The sequence below is a fragment of the Furipterus horrens genome, unplaced genomic scaffold (assembly GCF_987537825.1).
Source record: "Furipterus horrens unplaced genomic scaffold, mFurHor1.1.pri manual_scaffold_6, whole genome shotgun sequence".
Taxonomy (NCBI): Eukaryota; Metazoa; Chordata; class Mammalia; order Chiroptera; family Furipteridae; genus Furipterus; species Furipterus horrens.
Genome location: NW_028327176.1, coordinates 182,454,977 through 182,480,095, shown reverse-complemented (window position 1 = coordinate 182,480,095; position 25,119 = coordinate 182,454,977). Strand labels below are relative to the sequence as shown.

Below are 25,119 nucleotides of genomic sequence, written 5' to 3'. Positions count from 1 at the left end.
TCTAAAGGTCCCAAAGTTCATCTCTTACATCATCATTGAACATATTTACTGTACATTGTATGAGAAGAGAGTATCAAAGATATTCAGTTGTGTCCAAAATGATAGAAAAGACAGTTGATCCCTCTTCAAGTGACCTTGATACTCAGCAGTATCAAGATTGGAGGAAAAGGCAACTTCAAATTTAGTAATGAATATACTCTGAATGATTTGTCAAAAATAATTCCCTTCCTCACACCTGAGGAAATAAAAAAGGTTAAGAAGCAAGGCTGAAAGACATAGACTCTGTGTGTGTGTGTGTGTGTGTGTGTGTGTGTGTGTGTTTTGAGGGGGAATCTAACATGACAAAGACTCAGAACCATGCAGCACAAAAATGAGGAAATGCCCAAGTGACCATTCCCAGAGCCACATTAAGCAAGCCACACGTCACAGAGGCAGGATGGCCCTCATGATTTCTCTTCTGCTAACCTGGTGCTTTAATGTCTACAGCGCATTCAGGTGAATGCAAATTGATGTGGCTGTGGGAAACTAGCTTTGTGCTTCCTGGTACATTTACGCTCTCCAATTCCGAGCCTTGGATCACACATCAAGATTTCTGCGTCCTCCTTCCTTTAAGGAGCTCTTGGGGACTCAGTTGCCCCCGCCGAAAAGTGTGGACATTCCACTTGACAGAAAGGACTGAGCTCCAGTGGGAAGAGCATTATGGGTGGAGTCACAGGGTCTGGATTCCAGTCTAGGCTCTGCTTCTTTTCATCGATGACCAGGGTCAAGGTCCCCTGCACAACATCTGGTTTTCAAATATTAATGCAATAATATATGAAAAGCCCTTGAAAATGAAATCTTTACACAAATGTAAGGTGCATTATTGTTACAGATTGTTTAAGACCTTCAGACCAAAGTATTCTCATTCTATCTCCTTAAACAGTATGAACACTGGAGAAGGAAGAGTAGAAAATGAAGCCAGGCTCTATTGGAGGTAGAGAAAGGGGGACACGGAATAATATGCAGGGGTCTGGGGTGATGTAACTGGCCTGTTCTCTGAGGACACAGGCTGGAGCCCTCGTCCTTCGGTGCAATGCCCACCTTAAACCATCTAAGACCACCAGGCCTGGGACTTTACATGCCCATTAGTTTTAATAGATTCTCTCACAAGTCCTTTTCTCAACATTGCTAAATGTAACTGGCCTGATTTGGGGGCTTTTAGAAAGGTTCTATTCACCTCCTTTGTGGAGTTAATAAGTAAGACACTGATCAGGCAGAAGCAGCAGTGAAAAGGAGTACTGACATCCAAAGGCACCTGAAGTCCTTGAATATCCAAAAAACTGTCAAACAAAGCGCAGGGCCTACATTACTCAGGTCACCTAATCCCACATCACGGAGAAACCTTGGTATTGACCTGGCACAAGATCTGTCGTGTCCCAGGGTCAGGGGCTCTTTCCTCCCCACGCCCAAAACAATGAGGCCATCCTGCCTGTCTGCACCTCTGACCGGGGTGCCCTGGCCCGGCCCTCAGTAAGGTGGGCACTTTCCCTCTGAGGAGTGAGTCTAGAGGGGTGGTGACAAGCCCAGGCCTCAGGGAGGGGACAATGCTCCATTTAGTTCAGCTTCCTTCTCTTCAGAGGTGTCTGTAGGATTATTAACTGTGGGCATGAAACAACAGTGGACTCAACACAAGTCGTGGGCCTTGGTCTCACTGATGTTCCCCCATCCAAGCTGGCAGGTACTTTGGGGTTTTAAAGATTAGTGATTAGGCTCTATGTGATTATCTGGAAAAAGAGCTGACATGGGACAGTGACTAAAACCACAGGCGATACTGCCACCTCCATGGTTTTAAAATTGTAGATATTTGCCATCTCTTGACTTCTCTGAGCCTCCGTTTCCTCATCTGTGATATGGGGAGACTGAGAGCCCTGCCTAATAGGATGACTGGGTGGAATCAATGAGGAAACACAAGTCAAGGGCAATACCTGGTTCACAGTGACCACTAATTTGATCACTGTTAGCCACAATTATTGATTGCTGTTACAATATGTTCCTGGTTTAAATGGAGCCTCTCCTGTTAAAAAAAAAAAAAAAAATTATCCTGCTCATCAGAAATGTTAAAGACCAGAAGACAATGAGAGGACATATTTAGTGCTGGAAGGAAAAAATCTGTCAACCGAGAGTTCTATATCCGGCAAAATTGTAGTTCAAAACTATGCGAAAGAAATGAATTCATTTGCTTATTATTAAAAGCAGAGGGAGCACATTATCGCCAGATCTGCCCTACAAGGAATGTGAGAAGAATTCCTCTCGGGTAAAATGAAAGGGCACTAGACAGTAACTCCAAGCCACATGAAGAAATAAAGATCTCCAGAAAAGCCAGTATTATATAGTATTTTTGGTTTATAACTATACTTTTTACATTCTACAAGATTTAAGACAAATGCATTAAAAATTATAAATAAATAAAGAATTATCATGTAACTCACTAATCTAGTCTAGTTTAAAAGCTAAGGTTCTCTCCACCAATCTTGGGAAAAAAAAGATTAGTTTTTCAAAATTTTGTATGTATAATACAAATATATTTAGAATTTTCCAATTCACTTTTAAAAGCCTTTTATAAGCCATGCTATGCTCTGAATTTAACCTGGGAATGACTGTAATAATTTAGCTTTGGGAAAGAAAAGAAGACACACTTTGATTCTTCAAAGGTAAAAGACCTGTATTTTTTTCTTCCTCCTGTTCTAGTTTTGAGGGTCTCTGCTTGGATAAAGGAGAAACGAGATCCTCTGAGAAAAACAAAATAAAACGGTTCTCTTATTCCTGGGTTCTCTCTCATACACACAGCTGGGACTGACGTGACTGGTCACAGCTGGAGGCTGCTGGCCATCATGGTCCAGCTGTGTCCAATGCAGAGGCAGACGCGGCTCTCAGCTGTGGGAGCCAGCAGGCGCTGCACACAGGGCCCTGTGGTGCCTGTCACCCTCTTCCCCAGAGAGGGTTGCTGACCACTCCGTCCCCTAAGGACTGAACACGTAAGGACGGAACTGAGCACTCTCTCACCTCGGATTGCTTTTGGCATCAGGGTACACAACTCACTAGGGTGAGGAAGAAGATGTCTCTAAATCTAGGACACGTCTCACTGGCCGATGGCGCGGTCCCACCCCCAAAGAGGCGTCCCTCCACTCCGGGGGCCTGGGAAGCTGAGTGGGGGGCTGGAGGAAGTAGGTCACTCCCCGGCCCTCTGTAAAAGCATCACGCCCAGAACTCTGCTCGCTGACATCGGATGCTCCACAGCATGGGGCTAACTTGGACAAATTCCCAGACATTCTCCCTCCCCCGCACATAAATGTCTAATGCATCTCGGAGCTCAGACATAAAGCAGGAAACGGATGCTTAATTTTCAATGACACACTCAGGTAGGCATAAGCTCTAAAGCTACCAAATACAGAAACCCACTGTTTTCTGTAGCACTCTGAAAAGGCAGATCCCAAGTCCTCACACTCCGGCTCCATGGAGATCTTATGTATAAGTGGTACCCAGAGAATATCCTTAGATTTGGGCAGGCTCATAGACAAAGGATCCGTTTCTGTTTAACTAACTTGATATAACTGTTCCTCAATATTGTAGGCCTTGGAAGGAATACTTCATAAACCAGAAACCCCCAGCAGACATGATGTGAAATACAGTGGCTGCCCGTTACATTCATTAAAGGTGGTGATGCTCCAGGGGAGGACCAGAGCGGGAGCTGGGCCTGGCCGCAGCTGGCCCCCGCTCTCTCTCCAACATTATCTTCTAGTTTTGCTCTGGTTTAGTTCCCGTGGTTTCCAAATACCGTTGGGAACCTCGCAGACAGAGCGACTCTCTCCTCCCCCTACAGCCATGCAGTGGAAGCATGTATACCAGGGGTCCTGGGTCCCGCTGGGGTTTATCTCCTTACCACTTGACTGGCCCACCTGCCTTTCTACAGCGTGGATCAGTTACACATCTGTGTGGTGAAATGTGCCAGTGTGTTTCCTGCCTCACTATTAACGGCAGCCAGGTTAACGCTGTTGATGTGACTACCAGTAGGTGCCAAGGACTGTGCTGAGCAAACCTGTGTATTGCGGAGTTGTCCCAGCAGCCCTGGGAGGTAGGGAGCATCGTGACCCCCCATTCTACACACGAGCAGATGAGTTCATAGAAGTTAAGCAGCGGCTAAGGCTTGAACCCAGAGCGGCTGGTCGCTGAGTCCTACGTTCTACTGCTTACTGAGGGCACCTGGGCCTGCCTCCAGACCCCGGAAGGCAGTTCCGTCTGGCTGTAGCAGCCTGCGATTATGGGAAGGTCATCCCAAACTTAAAGGCTGGATGGAGTTTAGGAGGTGGCAGATAGGACTCCAGTGTTACAAAGTCACTCCTGACCCACAAATCCCTCATGCCCCCGGCTTTGTAACTCCCCAACCAGATGGCCCACTGGGATTCTTGTTCAATGCCAGGTACGAATAAGCATGGAAGCCGGTGGTTCTCAACCTGGGGTCACCTAAGGCAACCCCTTTCACAGGGGTCGCCTAAGACCACCGGAAAACACGTATATAATTACATATTGTTTTTGTGATTAATCACTATGCTTTAATTATGTCCAACTTGTAACAATGAAAATACATCCTGCCTATCAGATATTTACATTACAATTCATAACAGTAGCAAAATTACAGTTATGAAATAGCAACGAAAATAATTTTATGGTTGGGGGTCATCACAACACGAGGAACTGTATTAAAGGGTTGCGGCATTAGTAAGGTTGAGAACCGCTGATGTAAGCAATGCTTTTCAAAGATAATTTCCTTCGACCTAATGGCCACAAGTCTTTGCTTGCCCATTTCTTTCCCCAACACATCATTGCTACTTCTAAGGAGCTAACAGGACAAGAATCTTAAAATGCACTATCATTCATTGTTGATGAAATTAAAGACAGAAACCCCAATCTGTTGTTAAATTTATACATTCGATGTTTTCACAGTGATGCTTTTCCAAGGATGTGGCAAGCGTGGGCACAGCCTGGCCTGCCTGGGTGCCCCAGGAGGCTAACCCGTGTCTCGGGGCTCTTGTACCCCGTTAACTGCCACCCCCTGACAGTGGTCTCTGCAACAAGGCCCAGCAATGCACACAAATAACGAAAAGTCAGGCAGAAGTATGGAGACATATAGCTGGACAATAAAAAGAGAGTGGAGAGGCTGTAAGAATCATGGTGGCGATGTTATATGTACCAAGAGCTTAGGGAACAAAATGTGTGCAACCTGAGCTGTTAGAGAGGATCTTCTCAGATTTATGAAAACAGAAATGTTCCCCAATCTCTAGATTCTCCAGAGAGTAAAGCTACTTAATTGTTCTCAAAGTTAGAATGAGATTTATCCCAGAGAGGTCAGGTGATTTATTTCCATAATAAAAAAGTCCTTTAAAAGATGCCTTTGTTTTTCAAAACGACAGATACAACTAGCAAAAGTATCTGTGACAGCTGTGAAAACATTCAAATTGCCAATGCAGGCATTTTTCTCTCTTCCATCACAGCTGTTCAGTCAAGGGTAGGGTTTATTTTCCTCTTCCACTAAGTTTCCCAATCAAAAATTCTGGGCTCTCAATGACAAACAGTGCCCTTCAATTTTCTTGAGTAGGCTGCCACCACGTGGTGACTACTAAGAAAAAAACAAAGGAACACATTGGTTGGGCTTAAGTTGTAAGAACAAACTTCTGAGCTGTTTCAAAACAAGATAGAATCAAACAAGAGTTGATCCACCTGCCGCACAGACATTGCAGGTCTCAGGCGAGAGGCCAGCCTCCCCTGGGAACTCGCCTGTTGTCATTTTCCCCAGCAACGTGAGGCATGTGTATACTTTTAGGTTTTGTTCTGCACTGATTTATTGTACGTCATGTGCTCTTTACTGTGTTTCGGATTTGTGAAATGAGTTGTGATTTTTTGAAATTAAAAACTGTGTTAAGTATTTAAGACATGAAACTGTAAAAAAAATATTAAGACACACCTGGACACTCCGCCTATTGCCCGGTGTCAGAAAAAAAGACATGAACGCTACATGTGAAGTGCCCCAAGTCTCCTTTCCATCTACAGCCACATCTTTGTCCCTGTAAATGGATTTCCTGATTTCATTCATACTTCCCATTCATTTGTTTATGCTTTTATTTTATATGTATGTAGCCCTAAAATATATATATTACATAGTACTGCTTTTAGACCTTATAGAAGTGGCGTTTATTAAATGAAACATTTCCTTCTGCCATAGTCTTCTCGCTTTTTTTAAATGGATACTGTTTATAAAAGTCCCTCCATGTTGATATTTATAGCTTTAGTTTTCTTTCAAAATTGTCTTGTTTTTCTAAGTATAATGGGCAAAAGGGTTTTGGACAGGTGAGATGTGTGTGGCACACCTTACTGCAAAGAAGCCCTTTTTTTCCCTAATGTGGGACATTGAAAAATTAATCCCTGCCTTCTGTTAGCTAGTGGTTATGGATCGAATGATGTCTTTTAACCCTGTTGCCAAATCTGTTGCCCCCAGAATACAACAAGGACACCAGCCTGTTAAACCGAGCACGCCATTGTCCGGAGACAGCCAACTGACCTGGAGTCTGCACGATCCTTCCCCATGTGGGAAGGCGACCCTCCCCTCCACACCCCCACTCTTATTAGGGATTTCTGGACCCAAGGGTAGGTAGGACGACGACCATGCCCAGCTTGAAGCAGCTGGAGGAGCTCGAGACCTTTGCCCATTGTCCTTTATAAGATTATAAAGGGTCTTAAGTCTGAGAGGGAAGGATTGTTATTTTTTATTGTTAAAATAATTAATTATTAAAAAAAGAAGAAGAATAATAATATATGAAAGGGTGAAGCGGGAGAGCTTGTATGTACTACCCATGGGCATGGACTTGGGGGGGGATTGCTGGGGGAAGGGGGGTGCTGGGCGGAGGGGAGTAAAGGGGAAAAAATTGAAACTATTGTAACAATATAATCAATAAAAAGTACTTTAAAAAAAATTGTCTTGTTTTTATCCCTGAGCTTCCATACACATTTTAGAATCAACTTGTCAAATTCTACAAAACCCAGTATTATGTTGGGATTTTGATTCAAATTTATAGATTAATTTGGGGAGAATTAGTATCTTGAAGGTATTGAGTCTCCTTATCCATGCTTTTATTTGAGTCTTCTTAATGAGTTTCATCAAAATTATATAATTTCTTTCAAAATGTCAGAAATAACTTTTGTTAAATTTATTCCCAGGCACCTTATATTCTCATTTCTATGAGAAACTGTATCTTTTTAAATATAATTTTCGAACTGTGGGTGTACTATTTAGAAGTACAATTGGTTTTTGCAGGTTCATTTTACATCCAAGAACCTGCCTGAACTCTTATTAATTCTCATAGTTTTAATAGATCCTTTTGGACTTTACTATAGATAACCATATCATGTAGGATTAAAGACAGTTGGGTGCCTTCCTCTCCGACCCTTATAAGTTCTCTTTCTTTATATCACAGCTTGTTCAGGAATTTCTGTTAGACAGTGCTGATGAGGAGGCATGATAACAGGTACCTGTTGTCTTTCCTAATTTTAAAAGAAATGTTTCTAATATTTCACTATTAAGTGAGATGCTCTTAACTTTCCATAGACGTTTTATTTAATTAAGGGATTCCTCTAAATTCCTAGTCTAAGAGGTTTTCTAGAAAAAAAATATAAAGAATACTAGATTTTATCAAATGACTTTTCTTCACCTTTTATGGTGAGAAGATAGTTTTTAATCTGATGATGAGGGGAATGACGGTAACTAAGTATCTGATGTGAACCTACCCTTGTTCATTCCTAACGTTGCTGGTGTTCTCTCTTTTTGTCCTGGTTATTTTTAGGCTGACGATGTGTCTATTTTGTTAGACTTCTCCAAGAATCAACTTTTGGCTTTGTTGGTAATCTATCATATATATACGTTTTCTATTTGAGTCGAGATTTTTCTGCTGTTTCTTCCCCAACTTCTTACGTTAAACACTTAGCCTTACGTTAAACACCAGCCCTTCTCCTTTCCTCGTGTAGGCATTTAAGGTTATGTTTCCAGCAGGTGTGATGCTTACCTTGCTTTGAAGCTGAGGGGTTTTCCACTGGGAGCTCATTGTCATGGACCCTTTCCTCTGGAACAGGCATTGCAGGGTGGCCTCCAAAGACCCATGGGCGCCTACGACCAAGATCTTCTTTCCATCTAAGTTGACACCTGCCCACCAAATGGAAATCAGGGTTACAATCCAAATGTCAGAGCCTTCCTGCTGTACAGCTTTAATGTAAGAAGAAATAACCTTGTTAAAACTCGGCCCTTTGAGCACCAGCCTACGATGACTAAGCCATAACTTACTCTTTCTTTGCAAATGTTATGGTAGAGTAACTAGGAATCATCATCCCGATAATCCAAAGGATGAAAAAAATACTATCTGTATGAATTATCTCAGATCTGAGCTTCATGGCTAACATCCTAAGGGTATAGCTTGAAAATTAATCTTCTAATTAAACTTTGGTATATATATATTTTGGAATTTTTGTGTAATTGTTGCTTGTTCAGGAGACAGGAAGGGGCATTTGCCTTTTTTTACTCAAGCTATAGTAGCAAAAAATTTAGTTAGTTGAATTTTTTTTTTAGTTAGTTGAATTTTTATGTACTCAGTTAGAAAGTCCTTAAATATATGAAACACCAGCAGTAATTTACTCATTAAATTTAATGACCAAGCCCTGGCTGCTGTTGGCTCAGTGGATTGAGCATTGGCCTGCGAACCAAGTGTTGCTGGTTCAATTCCCAGTCAGGGCACATGACTAGGTTGCAGGCGAGGTCCCCAAGTTGGGGGTGCATGAGAGGCAACCGCACACTGATGTTTCTCTCCCTCTCTTTCTCCTTTCCCCTCTCTAAAAACATAAATAAAATAAAATAAAACTAGAATAAAGTAACCTTGTTAAAAATTTTTTAATTAATTAATTTTTAAAAAATTTAATGACCAAGAAAAAGAAATTATTCATGGCTATGTCACGGACATAAAAATGCCAGATCAAGGGGAGAATGATGGAAATTAAGTACTAATTATTTTGATATTGCTCACTGATAAATCCCAATCTAGGTTTTTATACCCTAAACTATATCTAACAGCGTCCTCATTTAAATCTTAAATGTTTTTATAGGCATACATATTCACAGATTTGAGAATTTAAGACTTGCCACATTTTTCATTGTGTTTATTTCGACTGTTTTCAGGAGGGAAGTTGAGAATTTATTTAAACAGGTTATCTTTACTGACTTCTCTTTTAAATTGCATTACAGTTAATCTTATTAGAAAAATCTTCGGTAGTCATTCATCTCTCTCAGAAGATGAGGTAAATAAAGCCAGCACTGAGTTATCATACCTCCATGTTTCAATAAGAATCCTAACATTCTAGAAACAAATCCTTCACAAAACATAATGTAAATACCAGTAAATAGAAAACAGCAGCACTTCTGAAGAAGCATCATACCTGACTTTTCAAGAAGTTCAATGACAGCCCTGGCCACGGGTGAAACAAAACATTCGTGGGCATCCCCACGTACCAGCTTCCCCAGGTTTACATCTGTTACTCTGAAACCAAAAATAAGGCAGCCAGTAGTTAAAACTGGTCAGAACTCACTCATCTGTAACTTACATGGATTAATCGCAATAACCCCCAAGTTAGTGTTGGGTAGGTACATATATTAGCTAATTAAAAATAAATTATTGGAACTGTAACAGCATAATCAATAGAGCACACTAAAATTAATTAATTAATTAATTAAAGAGTGGGATAAATAAAAGCTATTCGCTTCTTGGAGTAGCCCCTCAGGAAAACGTGGCTGAGGTCCCTATGACTCAGGATGACCTTGGGTGTTCTGATTCTGTTCTACAAAAGGGCAAGTGTGTTTGCTAATGTACAGAACAGCTTTCTTATATAGAATATAGGAAGCCCCTAAGCGCCTAAAATAGTTAAATGACATTAAATTTTAAATGATGTGAAACATTAAAATGACTTCTTTCCTCTCCTAATTACTGACATAGGTTAGAAAGTGGAATAAAAAATAATCACAGTATAAAAACTCATTTAGCAATTAAGAGTCAATTGTTTTCTTTCCTCACCCATCCACATCCTTTTCTGGCTTCAGGGCATTGAGGACTTTGTTGCTAAAGGAGTTCTCAGAGATCTGAAGGGCGAGGCCATGTACCTTGGTGTCTTCATTAATCTTTAAGATTTCATCTATAATCTAAAGAGGAAAAACAAATAAAATCTGTTTTGCAGAAATAAGATCCAACAAAAGAAGGTTTATATAAAAGATAGATTCGTAAAAATGCATCTATTGTAGTTTGTTTTTTCCTTCTTGTTGAACACTTGGTGTGAAGCACAATGAAGGAGTCTATTTCCCCTTTTCACCACATTCATAAAAACTCAAAAAAAGCTTGGCTTAACTTTTTTTAGTGACTTCTCAGTCTTTCTTACGCCTCTGCTCTCTGCCAGAACAAGAGAGAGCAGAACAGAACAAAACCAAAGCCCAATAGTTAGTAAAGTTTAAATAGGCAAAAGACAATTTGCTGCCCACAATCATGTTTAAGCCAGACTGTCAACTTTCAGGGAGGCCAGGAAGCATGGCTCTCAAGCACTGCCCACTGGCCCAGCCACGCAGGTGCTTCAAACACAGAGTATTCAACAAAAGCTTACTAATCACGATATGCAAGAAGTCGCCACTCCCGCCTTCATATTCTCTGGACCTGAACGGCACAGAGAAAGCATTTCTAAAGGCTTATGATGGACGAACTCTAAGCACAGATATCTCCTTTCTATTGGAAACACTAAAATAGTTCACTATTTATCAAAAACGCTGAAGTACAGTTTGGGAAGCTAATGTAATAGCTAATGAATGATTAGGTATGACTAAGTAATGTTCTGTCCTCTCTATTTATCTCTATTTTATGCCAGGAGAGAAATGATCCATTTCACTTAATAAACTATTTGTTCATAAGAGAGATACCAGCCCATGGATATGATATACAAAATTCAGAAAGAAAACTTTCTCATTTACTCATTATTCTTTCACTTATTCAAAAAATGATGAGTGTTTTGAGCACCTTCTTTGACCAGTTCTAAATAAAGAAAATAGAACTGGAAACAGAATTTCTGCCTTCAGGGAGCTTATATTCTAGTGGGGAAGACAAGACCAATAATAATACTATAATCTTTGGAGGTGGTACACAACGTAAAGAAAAATAGTGCAGATTAAGAAAAATGAATGTCTGTGTTATTTCAGATTCAGCTGTTTTGAGGTTTTCTACCATTAGAAGTCAAACCAGATCTTGACCGATGCAGCAGGAAGGAAAGCTGCCACGGAAGGACCAGGAAAGCTGCCACATGGCCGTGATCCTGTTTCCACACCGCTATTTGGGGGGGTGGCTGTTCTTCCCAGGCGTAAGATGATCCCGTGAAGGCTGTTACTTCCTGCGCGCAGAAACCAGTAAATCACACGCAACAGGCGTGAAAGGATCCTCTGGGGGTTTCTCAGGTGCCGCTGAAGGATTTGCAGAAATGTTAGCCTGGAAAGGACCCTGAAGATCAGCTCGTCCTGTTCCTTTATTTATTAACAAGGCAACAGTGACCCCAAGAAGCCAAAGAAATGCCCCAAGGGAAAACAGCCCATCAGGACAGAGCACAGCCAGAACTGGTCTTCAGACAATTTCTACTAGGTCACCCTGCTGCTGCCCTGAAGACACGCCACCAGAGTCACCGCGTCACAGTCCACGTCTTCAACAGAAACGCGCAGCAAGCGATAAAGAGATCAAGGAGCATTTACACTAGAGGGGAAGGCAGACTCATTCCTCTCCAAGTTCAGCGGCAAGAAAAGGCTTGATCTGGTCCAACCACAGCTAAGAGAGGCTGACAGGCATGTTCGGTCCAAAGAGGAAAGCAAAGCAGTGCGCTGCTGTATTTACCTCATCCTCGCCGCTCTCTGGAGGAAGGCAAATGTGAGTGATGTTCAGGCCAGCCTGAAAAGAGAATGGGAGGTTATTCTGTTACTGCGAGAGAGGGTATCGCCAAAAAATTAAAATGAATTTTTAAAAAGCAACGTTCCTCACCTCCTCAGCCAGATTCTGGTTTACTTCCTGCATCAAGTTATCATCACCTGCCTTAGGAGAGGGGAGCAAGGAGCAGAATGTAACAACATAGTGACATCTTGAAAAGGCACAAAACAAAACAGAGACTATTTCTGTGATTCCCGGTGCGCTAATGACAAAGACGAGAAGGAAAGTGTCCAGAAAGAATCTCAATGGCTCATCAAAGAGGACGAATGGCCAGCATTTATCCACATATCAGTTCCTCAGGCTTTCCAACTGTGTCAGTTTCTTTTAAATAACAGTCCTCGTAAGGCACGTAAGCCACATTACCAGCCTCCCTTCTAAATGAGGACACCAAAGACGGGGGCTGGAGGACCTGCCCGTAGGTGGAAGGCAGAGTCCCAGGAAACCCAGGCTCCAGACCCACTTTACTTTCTACCCTTCTTGCTGGCCTGTCTTTGTGGAGGAGACAGACCCCGAGTGATGCAAGTGACTTAAGCAAAGCTCTACAGTCTCAAAACTCACAGCGCTGATGGAACTAGACGCGGCTATTTTGACATATTTAGGGCCTGCCAGAAACAGAAGCAATCCAACTGTGGCGCTGTGTTACTTTACAGGCTTGGCTCACCTCGTTATTTCCCTGCACCTGTCACCACATGGGCGTGCCAAAAGGGTGGCCAACAGTGCCAACTGCAGTTGGACACGAAGGGGCTGCGGCCAAAAACGCGCATGGAATGCAGACGTACTTCTGACACGTAGGGACTTCGGGCCCTTCGAAAGCATGGCAGGCTTTCAAAGACTTGGTAGTAAGGTTGCCCAATACCGTATCTCAGTCACCATGTGTCTTCTGCAGAAACAAAGAGGAACTCTTGTCCTCTGTCACCTTTAGATCACACGTGATAGGCACTTGTGAGTGGGCTACAATAAATCCTGTGGCATGGAGCCTACATGAGTGCCTGCCTCCTGACCTCTGAAAGCTACCCACACCAAAGCAGAAAGACTCACAGAAGACACGCTCTGCCAGAGCAGTACCTAACCTGCAACCCTGCGAAAGCAAAAGACCAAAGGAAGGGAAAATAAGAGCCGTTTCAACGGAGCCCTCTCTGCCTCCCATGAAGCCCGAAGGGCACTTCTGTGACAAGAAATGCAGCTGGTCTGTAGCATACAATTATCTTCTAAACTGAAAGGCATCCTAAAATAGCAGGACAGAGCCATGCTCTCAGCTTACCTGAATAATAGCAAGGATAGGCTTAAAGGCAGGGTTTTTCTCTTGTAATAAACGCAGGACTTCTTTTGAATTCTGAATGACTTCTCTACATAGAGAAAGAAAAACAACATACCGCATCTTTGTTAGTGACTAGCCAGGGTGGACACAGCACATTTCCTTAGTGTTCAGTGTTCGTTACTGTAAGTGATAATAACTAGACCACATAAGGATGTGCTTTGAGTGTGGGAAGTGTGGAGGGGGAGGACAGGAGGACAATGAAATTGTGACATGCTAATGTGTGACAATCTAATTTTAAAAATAAGCAGAGGTGAACAAACTAGATGTTAACAGTAGTTTTCTAGGGGTGAGTTATTCTCTTGGATTTTCCAAGGTTACTGTAATGAAAAGTTTGGTGTTTTTTTTTTTAATAATTAATTTATTTGTTCATTTGTTTATTCATTTATTTATGTAGTTATTTTTAGAGAAGAACTAACTCCTCCTATCCATCTCAAACTATTCAAAAATAGTTTCACTAGTTGTTATTGGTCTGTTCAGGCTTTCTGCTTTTTCTTGATTCAGTTTTGGAAGATTATATGTTTCCAGAAATTTGTCCATTTCATCTAGGTTGTCAAATTTCTTGCTATACAGTTGTTCGTAATAATTTTTTACAATCCTTTGTATTTTTGTGGTATTGGTTTTGATTTCTCCTCTTTCAGTTCTGATTTTCTTTATTTGGGTCCTCTCTCTTTTTTTCTTGATGAGCGTGGTTAAAGGCTTGTTGATTTTGTTTATCTTTTCAAAGAACCAGCTCCTACTTTTGTTGATCTTTTGAATTATTTGTTTAGTCTTTTTGTCATTTAATTCTGCTGTGATCTCGATGATTTCCTTCATTCTACTCGCCCTGGGCTTTGTTTGTTGTTGTTCCTCTAGTTCTTGTAGCTGTAGGGTTAGATTTTTTACTTGGGATTCTTCTGTCCTTTTTATGTGGGCCTGTATTGCTATGAACTTTCCCCTCAGGAAGTTTTCACTGTATCCTGTAGGTTTTGGGTTGTTGTGTGTTCATTATCATTTGTTTCCAGAAACTTCCTGATTTCTTCCTTGATTTCATTGTTAACCCATTCATTATTTAATAGCATGTTATTCATTCTCCATGAATTTGAATGCTTTTGAGTTTTTTCCTTGAGGTTGATTTCCAGTTTCAAGCCATTGTGATCTGAGAAGATGCTTGATATAATTTCAATTTTCTTGAATTTATTGAGGCTTTTTTTGTGTCCTACCATGTGGTCTATCATTGAAGATGTTCCATGTGCAGTTGAAAAGAATGTATATTTTTCTTCTTTGGAGTGAAAAGTTCTATATATATCAGTTTAATTCATTTGATCTAGAGTGTTGTTCAGTGCCTCAATATCTTTGGTGTTTCTTTGCTTCGAAGATCTGTCCATTGTTGACAATGGGATGTTAAAGTCCCCTCTTATGAGTATGTTGCTGTCGATATCCTTCCTGAAGTCTTTCAAAATTTTTCTTACATATTTGGTTGCTCCTATGTTGGGTGCATATATGTTTACAAGGGTTATATCTTCTTGATGGATTGTTCCTTTAAGTATTATGAAATGTCCTTCTTTGTCTCTTTTATAGCCTTTGCTGTGAAATCTGTTTTGTCTGATATAAGTATTGTTACCCCAGGTTTTTTTCATGTCTATTGGCTTGAAATATTTTTTTCCATCTCTTCACTTTCAGCCTGTGTAGATCTTTTGTTCTAAGGTGAGTCTCCTTTAGACAGCATATATGTGGGTCATACCCCCTGGCTGGTTTGGCTCAGTGGATTGAGCGTCGGCCTGCGAGCTAAGTGTCGCTGGTTCGATCTTCCAGTCAGGGCACATCAGAGAAGGAAAACTCTGATTCCAAAAAACCTCCGCTGCCTTGCGGCATACCTCTTCAGGGGAAAGGCTAAGGAGAAGGGAAACTCTGACTCCAAACCTCCGCTGCCTTGCGGCATACCTCCTCAGGGGAAAGGCTAAGGGAGTAAACCCCGACAGAAAATCCGGAGCCGGAGTCCCTAAGGTGGTTTGACGTTGTAGTCAACACCGGCAACTCCTGCGGCGCACCTGAAGCCAAGCTGTATTGACTCTGTCTTTCCCCTTGGACCCTTCAGCTGCGAAGAGAGGGGGGGTCTGCTGCATGGGCAACAGCAGACCCTCCATATCACCCTGCCCAGGCTTTGTAGCTTCACTGGAGAGGACACTCCAGCGTCATCGCAAGATGTCGACTTAACACGGGAGGAGACAGTTACCGGTTATAAGCTCATCCGATTGGCGAAGGAAACGAGCGCCAGGGGTCTCCTCTGACGGTGGGAGAGGTCATCGCACCTCACTGGACAGCTACCGCCCGCCTCAAGCTGGGCAGCCCCCAGCCAATTAGGTGCCGTCTCGCCATGGCTCACCTGCCCCACTGGGTGCGTGGGGATCAGAGAGGCGTCTCTTGAAAAGTGGGCCAAAAAACACTCGCACCAGGCAATTCCAAGCAAACAACAAGAAAGAAGCCTCCAGCTCTTCGCCTCGCTAGCTGGAACATCAGGACCATGTGTCCCGGACTTACTGCAGACCTTCCGTGGATCAATGGTGCCAGGAAAACCGCTGTCATCGACAGGGAACTGGCACGACTAAACATCGACATTGCGGCTCTACAGGAGACCCGGTTGGCCGACAACGGAACTATCAGAGAAACCAACTATACCTTCTACTGGCAAGGGAAGTCTCCGGACCAACCAAGACAGGACGGTGTTGGGTTCGCTGTGAAGAACACGCTTGTTAACTCCATAGAGCCACCCACAGGAGGCACAGAGAGATTACTTACCCTCCGATTGTCAACAACTTTCGGCCCAGTCAGCATTCTTAGCACGTACGCCCCAACCCTCTGCGCCACCACCGAAGAGAAAGAACAGTTCTACCATGCACTGGACGAAGCGTTATCCAAGATCCCCAGAAGTAACGCTCTCTATCTCCTTGGAGACTTCAACGCAAGAGTAGGAGCCGACCACATGGCCTGACCCACCTGCCTCGGAAACTTTGGGAGAGGAAAGATCAATGAGAATGGTCAGCGACTGCTTGAGCTTTTGTGTCACCACGGCCTGTGCGTGACAAACACATTCTTCAAGTGCAAAGAGATCCACCAGGTGTCATGGAGGCACCCCCGCTCCCGCCACTGGCACCAGCTTGACCTCGTCATCACCAGAAGAACAGATATTGGCAGCACCCTCCTCACTCGCAGCTACCACAGTGCAGACTGCGACACGGACCATGCCCTCGTGGTAAGCAAGGTGCGCATAATGCCGAAGAGGTTGCACCACTCCAAGATGAAGGGTCGCCCACGCATCAACACCAGTTGTGCCAGCAACCCAGTTAAGACCCAGCAATTCATCAACAGGATGGAAGATGCACTTGGCGAGGGAATGGCGGCAGATGACATTATCGAATCCAATTGGTCACGTCTCCGCGACGCCATATACAACTCTGCCATTATTGCTTACGGGAAGAAAGAGCGGAAGAACGCTGACTGGTACGAGGCTCACTGGGAAGAAATGGAACCCGTGATCGAGGCTAAGAGGAAGGCCCTACTGGCTTACAAGGTCACGCCCACTCCCAGTACACTTCAAGCTCTACGGGCTGCCAGGAACAAAGTCCAGAAGACCGCCCGCCACTGTGCCAACACCTATTTGGCTAAACCTGTGCAGAAGCATCCAGGAAGCCGCCGATATAGGCAACGCACGAGGAATGTATGAGGGTATCAAGAAGGCAACAGGCCCAATCCCCTCCAAGATCGCCCCCCTTAAGTCCAAGACAGGTGAGGTCATCACTGACCAGGAACAGCAAATGCGGCGGTGGACCGAGCACTACCTCGAGCTGTACGCGACGAGGAACACCGTAACAGACACTGCTCTTAACGCCATCCCAGACCTACCAGTCATGGAGGAGCTAGACACCCCACCTACTGCGGCAGAGCTCGGCAAAGCCATCGACCGCCTCGCTTGCGGGAAAGCACCAGGAAGCGACGGAATCCCTCCAGAAATCCTAAAGAGCGGGAAACCAGTCCTGCTACAGCCGCTCCACCATCTACTCTGTCTCTGCTGGAAGGAGGGTTACATCCCCCAGGATATGAGAGACGCCAACATTATCACCATGTACAAGAACAAAGGAGACCGCAGCGACTGCAACAACTACCGGGGCATCTCTCTCCTCAGCGTCGTCGGCAAAGTATTCGCCCGGGTCGCTCTTGCCCGCCTGCAGACCCTTGCTTCCCGCGTCTACCCAGAGTCCCAGTGTGGCTTCAGAGATGGCTGATCAACAGTGGACATGATCTTCTCCCTATGCCAGCTGCAGGAGAAGTGTCACGAGCAGCATAAACCACTCTACCTCGCCTTTATCGACCTCACGAAGGCGTTTGATCTGGTCAGTCGAAGCGGACTCTTCATCTTGCTATGGAAGATTGGCTGTCCACCACATCTGCTTGCTGTGGTCATGTCCTTTCACGACAACATGCACAGCACGGTATCCTACAACGGCGCAACCTCTGAGGCCTTCCCAGTCAGCAGCGGAGTAAAGCAGAGCTGCGTCCTCGCGCCTACGCTGTTCGGAATCTTCTTCTCCATGCTCCTCCAATACGCCTTTAAGGACTGCAGCGAGGGTGTCTTCATTCACACCAGATCCGATGGCAAGCTCTACAACCTGGCCCGTCTACGAGCCAAGACCAAAGTCAAAGAGGTGCTCATCCGTGAGATGCTCTTCGCCGACGACGCAGCCTTGACATCACACTCCGAAGAGGGACTCCAGCAGCTAGTCACTTGCCTTTCCCACGCATGCAAGGAGTTCGGACTAGCCATCAGCCTGACGAAGACGAACGTTATGGCTCAAGGCACGGGGACTCCCCCATGCATCACCATCGACGGATACACCCTGGAGGTTGTCAACGACTTCACTTACCTCGGGTCCACCATCTCGAGCTCTCTGTCAGTTGACTTGGAGGTCAACCGGAGAATCGCCAGGGCAGCCACAGTTATGGCCAGACTGAACCGGCGAGTGTGGAACAATTCCAGCCTCACTGAGAAAACCAGACTGCGCATCTACCAAGCCTGCGTACTCAGCACTCTCCTCTATGGCAGCGAGACGTGGACCACCTATGCAAGGCACGAAAGGAAACTCAACAGCTTCCACATGAGGTGCCTGCGACGCGTCCTGCATGTCGCCTGGCAGGATAAGGTTCCCAACACCGAGGTGCTGAAGCGAGCCAACATGAGCAGTTTGCATGCAGTTCTTAGTGAGAGACGCCTCAGGTGGCTCGGCCATGTCAAAAGAATGGATGCAGGCCGTATTCCCAAAGACCTCCTCTACGGCGAGCTAGCAGAAGGCCAGAGGATGACAGGGTGCCCAAAACTGCGGTTCAAAGACATCTGCAAAAAGGACATGACACAAAGCTCCATCAATCTCAACACATGGGAAGTTCAAGCAGACGACCGCCTAGCCTGGAGGCTCGCGGTCAGGCAAGGTACGTCACGCGCGGAGGCTGCGCGCAACGAGGAGGCGGTCCAGAAAAGATCGAGGCGGAAGCAGCGTCAACAGCAGCAACAACGGCCATCTGTCTTCACCTGTACCAAGTGCGGCAGGGATTGTCACTCCCGAGTCGGACTGCACAGCCATTCTCGGCGATGCAGATAGACTCTCAAGAAGCTACGCCATCGTCTCTCAAGACGGACGGCTGCCGATGATGATGATGATATTTTTAGAGAGAGGGGAAAGGAGAAAGAATGGGAGAGTAACATCACTGTGTGGCTGCCTCTCACTCGCGCCCCCAACTATAGACTTGACGTGCAACCTAGTCATGTGCCCTGACTGGGAATCGAACCGGTGACACTTGGTTCACAGGCCGACGCTCAATCCACTGATCCACAGCAGCCAGGGCTGAAAAGTTTGGGTTTCTTTGTGGAATAATCCCCTTTGCCCTCCAGAAAGAGCTTGGGGCCTTGGAGGAAAGCGAATGTTGGTGGAGGGAGGATAGTGACAACGGGGTTGGGGAGAGGGCTTGCTGTTGGAGAAGCGGTGGGTCAGAACTAATTCCAGGTCTTGGAGTGGAAAGAAGGAACGGGAAGGGAGCGAAGGGAAGGGAAGGGAAGGGAAAGGAAAGGCAACGCGGCAGAAACACTGGCGATACATCACAATTTGATACTCTCTGAAGGCCCCTTAGGGGGAGAGCAGCTTACTCCTCTGGGCCCTGCACAATGCATTTGGACCTCCTACAAGTCCCAGCAGGGGCCAGCTGCCACTTAGCACCGCTGGGGTACTAGCCCTGAGCAGGGCAGACATAGATAAGGGCGTGCAAGTCTCTTTCTGCAGCCTCTGGAACGAGCAATATCAGAGACCACCTTCACCACCATCCCTACCAAGTGTCTCTCACTTGCTTAAGACCCTGGCTTTTTCCCTGTTCCACAACAACAGACGAAATGCTCAGCCAAGGCAGTGCCCATGCTTAGGCGTTAACCATCTTTAAATTTTGTTTTCTGTCTCTGACATAGTGTTGCATGTACATAATAGCTTAAAAAAAAAAAAAAAAAAAGCAAGGTGAAGTTCCAGCCAAATATCATGAGAAATAAACCACCAAGGACAAGAGACATGAGTCAGCTCCTGCAAGTTTACAAAGCAGAAGCTGATATAGGTAACTGGAAGGTGCTGCTCCTGCGTAGGCAGACTAGGAAAGAGAGGTGCTCAGAACACGTTCCAGAGCTTCAAAACCCAACCTGGACAAGCCTTTCTATGTCAACTTGGCTAGAAGCAACAGAATAGGCGGGCAGGAGACTCTAGGTGACTCTATGTTTCTAAACTCTTGGGATAAAGCAACTTAACTCCCATTGAAATAACTATATTATTGTGTTGAATAAACAATGCTATATGTGAAAATTTATACATCACTGTATAAATGAGCACTAAAATCTTCTGTCCAATCACGTGTGACTGAGCGCCATGGGCTGCAATTTCCTGGACTCTGTGACTGCTAATTTGGGTCACGTTGGGTCCTTATTTCTGTCTAGTTCTGGAAGGCACTGTTAAGTTGGGAGCTATCTGGAATGCGTGTTAGCTGGGCACAAGGCTCCAGGATAATGATCCTATTTCTCAGTCTCCTTTGCAGCTACCTGTGGGCCATGCCAAAGCATCTGGGAGGCAGTGGCTGATAATGTTGTTAAAAACTATCAATTTAAGACTTCCAGCCAAGATGGAAGCCTAGACAGACACGCTGCGTCTCCCTCCACAACTAAGAAGGAACACAGCTACCTCAAAACTAGAGACAACCAGAAGTTCCAGAAAACGAAGCTGCATGGAAGTCCAGCAAACAAAGATATAAAGAAGAAATACTCATCCAGACAGGTAGGAGGGGCAGAGCCAGGGTGGAGAGGATGCGGTGTGGTGGCGGTGGCAGCAGGCCAGCAGAAAGCGCAGTCACATGTTTTAAAAAGTCAGGAGGGAAACGGGGGGAGCACTCCCAGCACCAGACCAGACTGCAGAGCTCACTGGCTCACTGTCCCAGCTCTGGGGAAAATCAAACCTCATTGCTTCTGACTGTGCAAACCAGCGGGGGTTGGGGCGGAGGAAGAAACTGCCAGTCTCTCAGCAGAATCCACTTGTTTAAAGAGCCTCCATGGTCCTAGAATGTCTGCAGATCCACCCACTCTGGGAACGATAGCCAGGGCAACAGCCAGAAGGGCGCCAGTCCCATACAAAGTGGGAGAAGTGCCTGAAAAAGGGGCGACAACTGAGCAAGCAGCATTGTACCCTCTCAGACCCCTCTCCCACATACAGCGCCACAACGTGGTGAAACGGGTCGCCCTGTAGTGATGAATCCCTTAGGCTCCGCCCCTTACAACGTAACAGGAGCGACAGCTCTGCCTAAGACACAGAGGCAGACAAATACAGGAGCCTGTCAAAGTTAGGAGACAGAGAAGTATGGCCCAAAAGGGGGAATGGATCAAGGTTCCAGTGGGAGAACTAAGCGACGAGAAGATAGCCAACCTAACAGTTGCAGAGTCCAAAACACTGGTGATAAAGATGCTCACAGGCTTGACAGATATCCTTAAGTATGGCAAATGCATAAGGGAAGAAGTGAAGGCTATGCTAAATGGAATGAAGGAAAATCAACACAAAACCAATGGTGAAGGGAAGGAAACCAGGGTTTAAATCAATGATTTGGAACACAAGGAAGAAAAAAACAGTCAACCAGTACAAAATGAGGAAACAAGAATTGAAAAAAATGAGGAGAGGCTTAGGAATCTCTGGGACAACTTTAAATGTGCAAATTTCCAAACCATAGGGGTGCCAGATGGAGCTGAGGAAGAGCAAAAAATTGAAAACTTATGTGAGAAAATAATGAAGGAAAACTCCCCAAATTTGGTGAAGGAAATAGACATACAAGTCCAGGAAGCACAGAGAGTCCCAAACAATCTAGACCCAAAAAGGACCACACCAAGACACATCATAATTAAAATGCCAAAGGTTAAAGATAAAGAGAGAATCTTAAAAGCAGCAAGAGAAAAGCAGAGAGTTGCCTACAAAGGGGTGCCTGTAAGACTTTTAGCTAATTTCTCAAAGAAATTTTGCAAGCAAGAAGGGACTGACAAGAAGTATTTAAGGTGATAAAAAGCAAGGACTTACAACCAAGATTACTCTATCCAGCAAAGCTATCATTTAGAATGCAAGGGCAGATGAAGCGCTTCCCAGACAAGGTAAACGCATTTTTTAGACTTATTTAGACAGATGATTTTTGGGCGTGGGGTCATAAACCACTCACATATGACACAAAAATAAAAACGAGTGACTTATAATCCTTGATGTCAGTTTCCCCCCTACATAATATCACCTTCTGTGTTATCAAGGGTGTTGGTGATACAATATTCCTTGGGATACAACATTCCTTGGAAGACAACATCATTTCTGTCTCTGGAGCTTTCATTAAGTTCCTGACACCCTGTCTGAAGTTTTGTTGCTGGAACTTTCTTGATTCTACCAGATGTCAACGGAAAATTGACAAGAACCAGGAATCACATTATTTCCTAAAATGGCCCTTCCATGACTTGATAGAAACATTGGGGATTAAGTGCCAGTTTCTGGACCAATGACAGGTCACTATGCTTCTGAGGGAGATTATTCTTTAAATTTTCTGATACATGTCCATAAAGTAAATCAAGAACTAACATACATAGGTTCCTGGATGTCTATTTCAGGTGACTTCTAAGATAGGTCCACCTCCCCTTTCCCTCCAAGTCCTGGGGAAAATCTCTTGAAGAAAAGTTTTGTTAGATGATGCACATAAATCAAAAACATACAACGACATGCATAGCTATGGCCACGTTCCCACAGGTACAGAATGACAAATATGCTATGGCTGACACCTGGCCAACAACGAGTTAAAAACATAGTCAACTGAAAGATAAATACTGGTTTGGAGATACTAAAAATGTGCTTCACCCTGGCGATCAATGGGGTGACAGATGTCGCAGCCAGATCACACTCACATTCAAAAATGTGCTTCACAGAATCACTGGAGTACAATAATATCCACAACAACCTTATAAAGCAGGCGATACTAGGGTTTTAATTTTGTACAGGAAGAACCGAGATTGAACAGTTTGCCCAAACTTTCACAACCATTAGGTGGTAAAGCCATACTAAAAAGCAAGGCACCTGTCTCTTAACCCTAATCCTACGAAGCAGTAATTCATTGCACAACACTTGCTTCTTCAACTTTAGAAGGGGATCTGGCAAGCTAAGAATGACTTTCACATGTTAAATGTTTTTTTCTTTAAATCAAAATATTTTGTGGCATGTAAATATTATGTGAAATTCAAATGTCAGGATCCACAAACAAAATTTTAAATTCCACCAATAAAAAAATTGTAAAGATGTGTTTTTTTCTCATAAAACAGTACCTATATAATATTTTCTATTTTCCTCCCGGGCTTTAGAATCTAAAATATTTGCTATCTAGTTTGCTGAACCATGACTTAAAATACTGTAAAAATAAATAAAAATAACAGCCAACACCTGTTGAGGCCTTAGTATGTGACAGTCCTGGCCTGTGCATTCTGTTTATGTTCTCTTTTGTAACCCCTTCCATAGCCCCTCTGGGGTAGATACTATCATTTCTTCCATTGCAGTGAGCCATGGGAGGCTGGGCAGCCCAGTGCGGCAGGATCCTAACCCAGGTCCCCTGCTGACCCTTCTAAGTCAGTCCCCAAATGACCCCAAACTTAGACTCATTCACTTACCAGCCATGCCATAAGTTAAGTGCCTACTTTATATCAGGCACCTTCCAGGAGGAAGGATCTAGCAAGGGAGAACCACGGCCTCTGACCCCAGAGAGCTTTCAAACAATAAATGTCTTCAGACCCTCACCCATTGAGATGAGCTCTGCTGTACGCCGGTTAAAATCTAATGACCTGAAGAGGCCGAAAGGAAGTACAACATTCAGAAAGATGACCAGGTGAATAAAACAAGGGCTCCTGAGAGCCGTCCTGCACGATGTAAGGAGCCTTGGAAACTACGGTTGGGGGTGGGAGGTTGGGGAAGCAATTGGCCATTGTTTTGAGAATGAAGGCTAGAAGGGAAAAAGCAGAGGATGTTAACGGACGCAGGTGGAACCAAGAATCCTGGTCCGGGAGGCAGGTCACGGCTTTCCCGCCACCGCCAGGTATGTCTGAGCGCTTCCCTCTACACAGCCTAGGCCCCCAGTTAGCACCCTTCTCCCGGGAGACCCTAAGGAGGCTCTCCGTCCCTCTCTCCCAGAGGGGCCAGGAGGGCTGGTGACCGGCGAGTGGAGGTGTGCGTGTTTGGTGCGGGTGCGGCAGGCGCACACGGCATCTCCGGCGGGGTCCGCGGAAGGCCCGGCCCGATGCTCCTGCTGTGCGTTTCTGCGCAGGGAGAGAACTTCCGAAATACAGCTGCGCAGGGGGTTCCCTGCCCGCCGTGCAGCGGTGCTGGGGCCGCGTCAGCCCCGACTTCTCGCGCCGCACCCGCTTACACTGCCGGGTGGGCCCGGCTCCACGTTAACTTGCTCATAAAAGACGGTGTAAAGCGAAAACAAGCTCGCTCGCTCGCAGGAGGTGGCGGCGCTTCGGGAGAGGGCAGCAGGGTCCACCCCACAGCGAGCCAAGGGCAGCTAGCCCGGACACGGAGCCCGTGCACCGGCGGGCAACGCAGCGGCGCCAGGCCGCCTCCCCGCCCCGGCTCCCGATTCCGTTACGCAGGCGGGAGCCCCTCCTCCTCTTCGGCCGCACCGCCCTTTCCAGCCCCGGCCGCGCCCCGCGAGATTGCATCAGAGCCGGCGGCCCCGGTGCTCGGGTATCAGTCCGGGCTGCGCAGTGTCCGCCGGGGATGCCCGCGTCCCCCTCCCCGCCGGCACCCCGCACTCGCGGCTCCAAGTGCTGCAAACCCCCCCCACGGAGATCCCCGGGACCCAGCCGAGGCCCGAGCGCCCTGGCCGCCGCCTCCGGGGACGTGAGCGGGGACGAGAGCCAGACACTCACCTGACGATCGAGTTCCGCGCCGGGGGCGCCCGGCTGCCCGGGCCGTGGCTGCTGCCGGCCTGGGCGTTCTGCTGCCGCTGCCGCTGCCGCTGCCCAAGCAGGCCCTCGACCCCGCCAGACCCGCTGCCACCGTTGCTGCCGGCGCGACGGGGCACTCGGAGGCGGCGCGGCGGGCCCGCCGGGTGCGGCAGGCAGCGGAGCTGGCGCAGGAGGCACGGCAGGAGCGCGCTCATGGCGCGGGAGGTGCG

General features: G+C 45.7%; 1 protein-coding gene across 3 annotated transcripts in view; it reads right to left on the bottom strand.

Moving 5' to 3' along the window:
* Positions 1-25,119, bottom strand: part of MTHFD1L (methylenetetrahydrofolate dehydrogenase (NADP+ dependent) 1 like) — a 192,234-nt gene extending 167,115 nt beyond the window's left edge. For all 3 annotated transcript variants that reach the window (XR_016511660.1, XM_090279977.1, XM_090279978.1), the window contains exons 1-7: positions 24,872-25,119; positions 13,333-13,417; positions 12,126-12,176; positions 11,982-12,035; positions 10,140-10,264; positions 9,508-9,608; positions 8,091-8,227 (exon numbers count right to left, since the gene is read on the bottom strand). Coding sequence is in view for 2 of the 3 variants with exons in the window: in XM_090279977.1 (XP_090136103.1) it covers positions 8,091-8,227; positions 9,508-9,608; positions 10,140-10,264; positions 11,982-12,035; positions 12,126-12,176; positions 13,333-13,417; positions 24,872-25,104 (786 nt within the window). In the remaining variant the exon portion in view is untranslated. The remainder of the gene's footprint in view (positions 1-8,090; positions 8,228-9,507; positions 9,609-10,139; positions 10,265-11,981; positions 12,036-12,125; positions 12,177-13,332; positions 13,418-24,871) is intronic.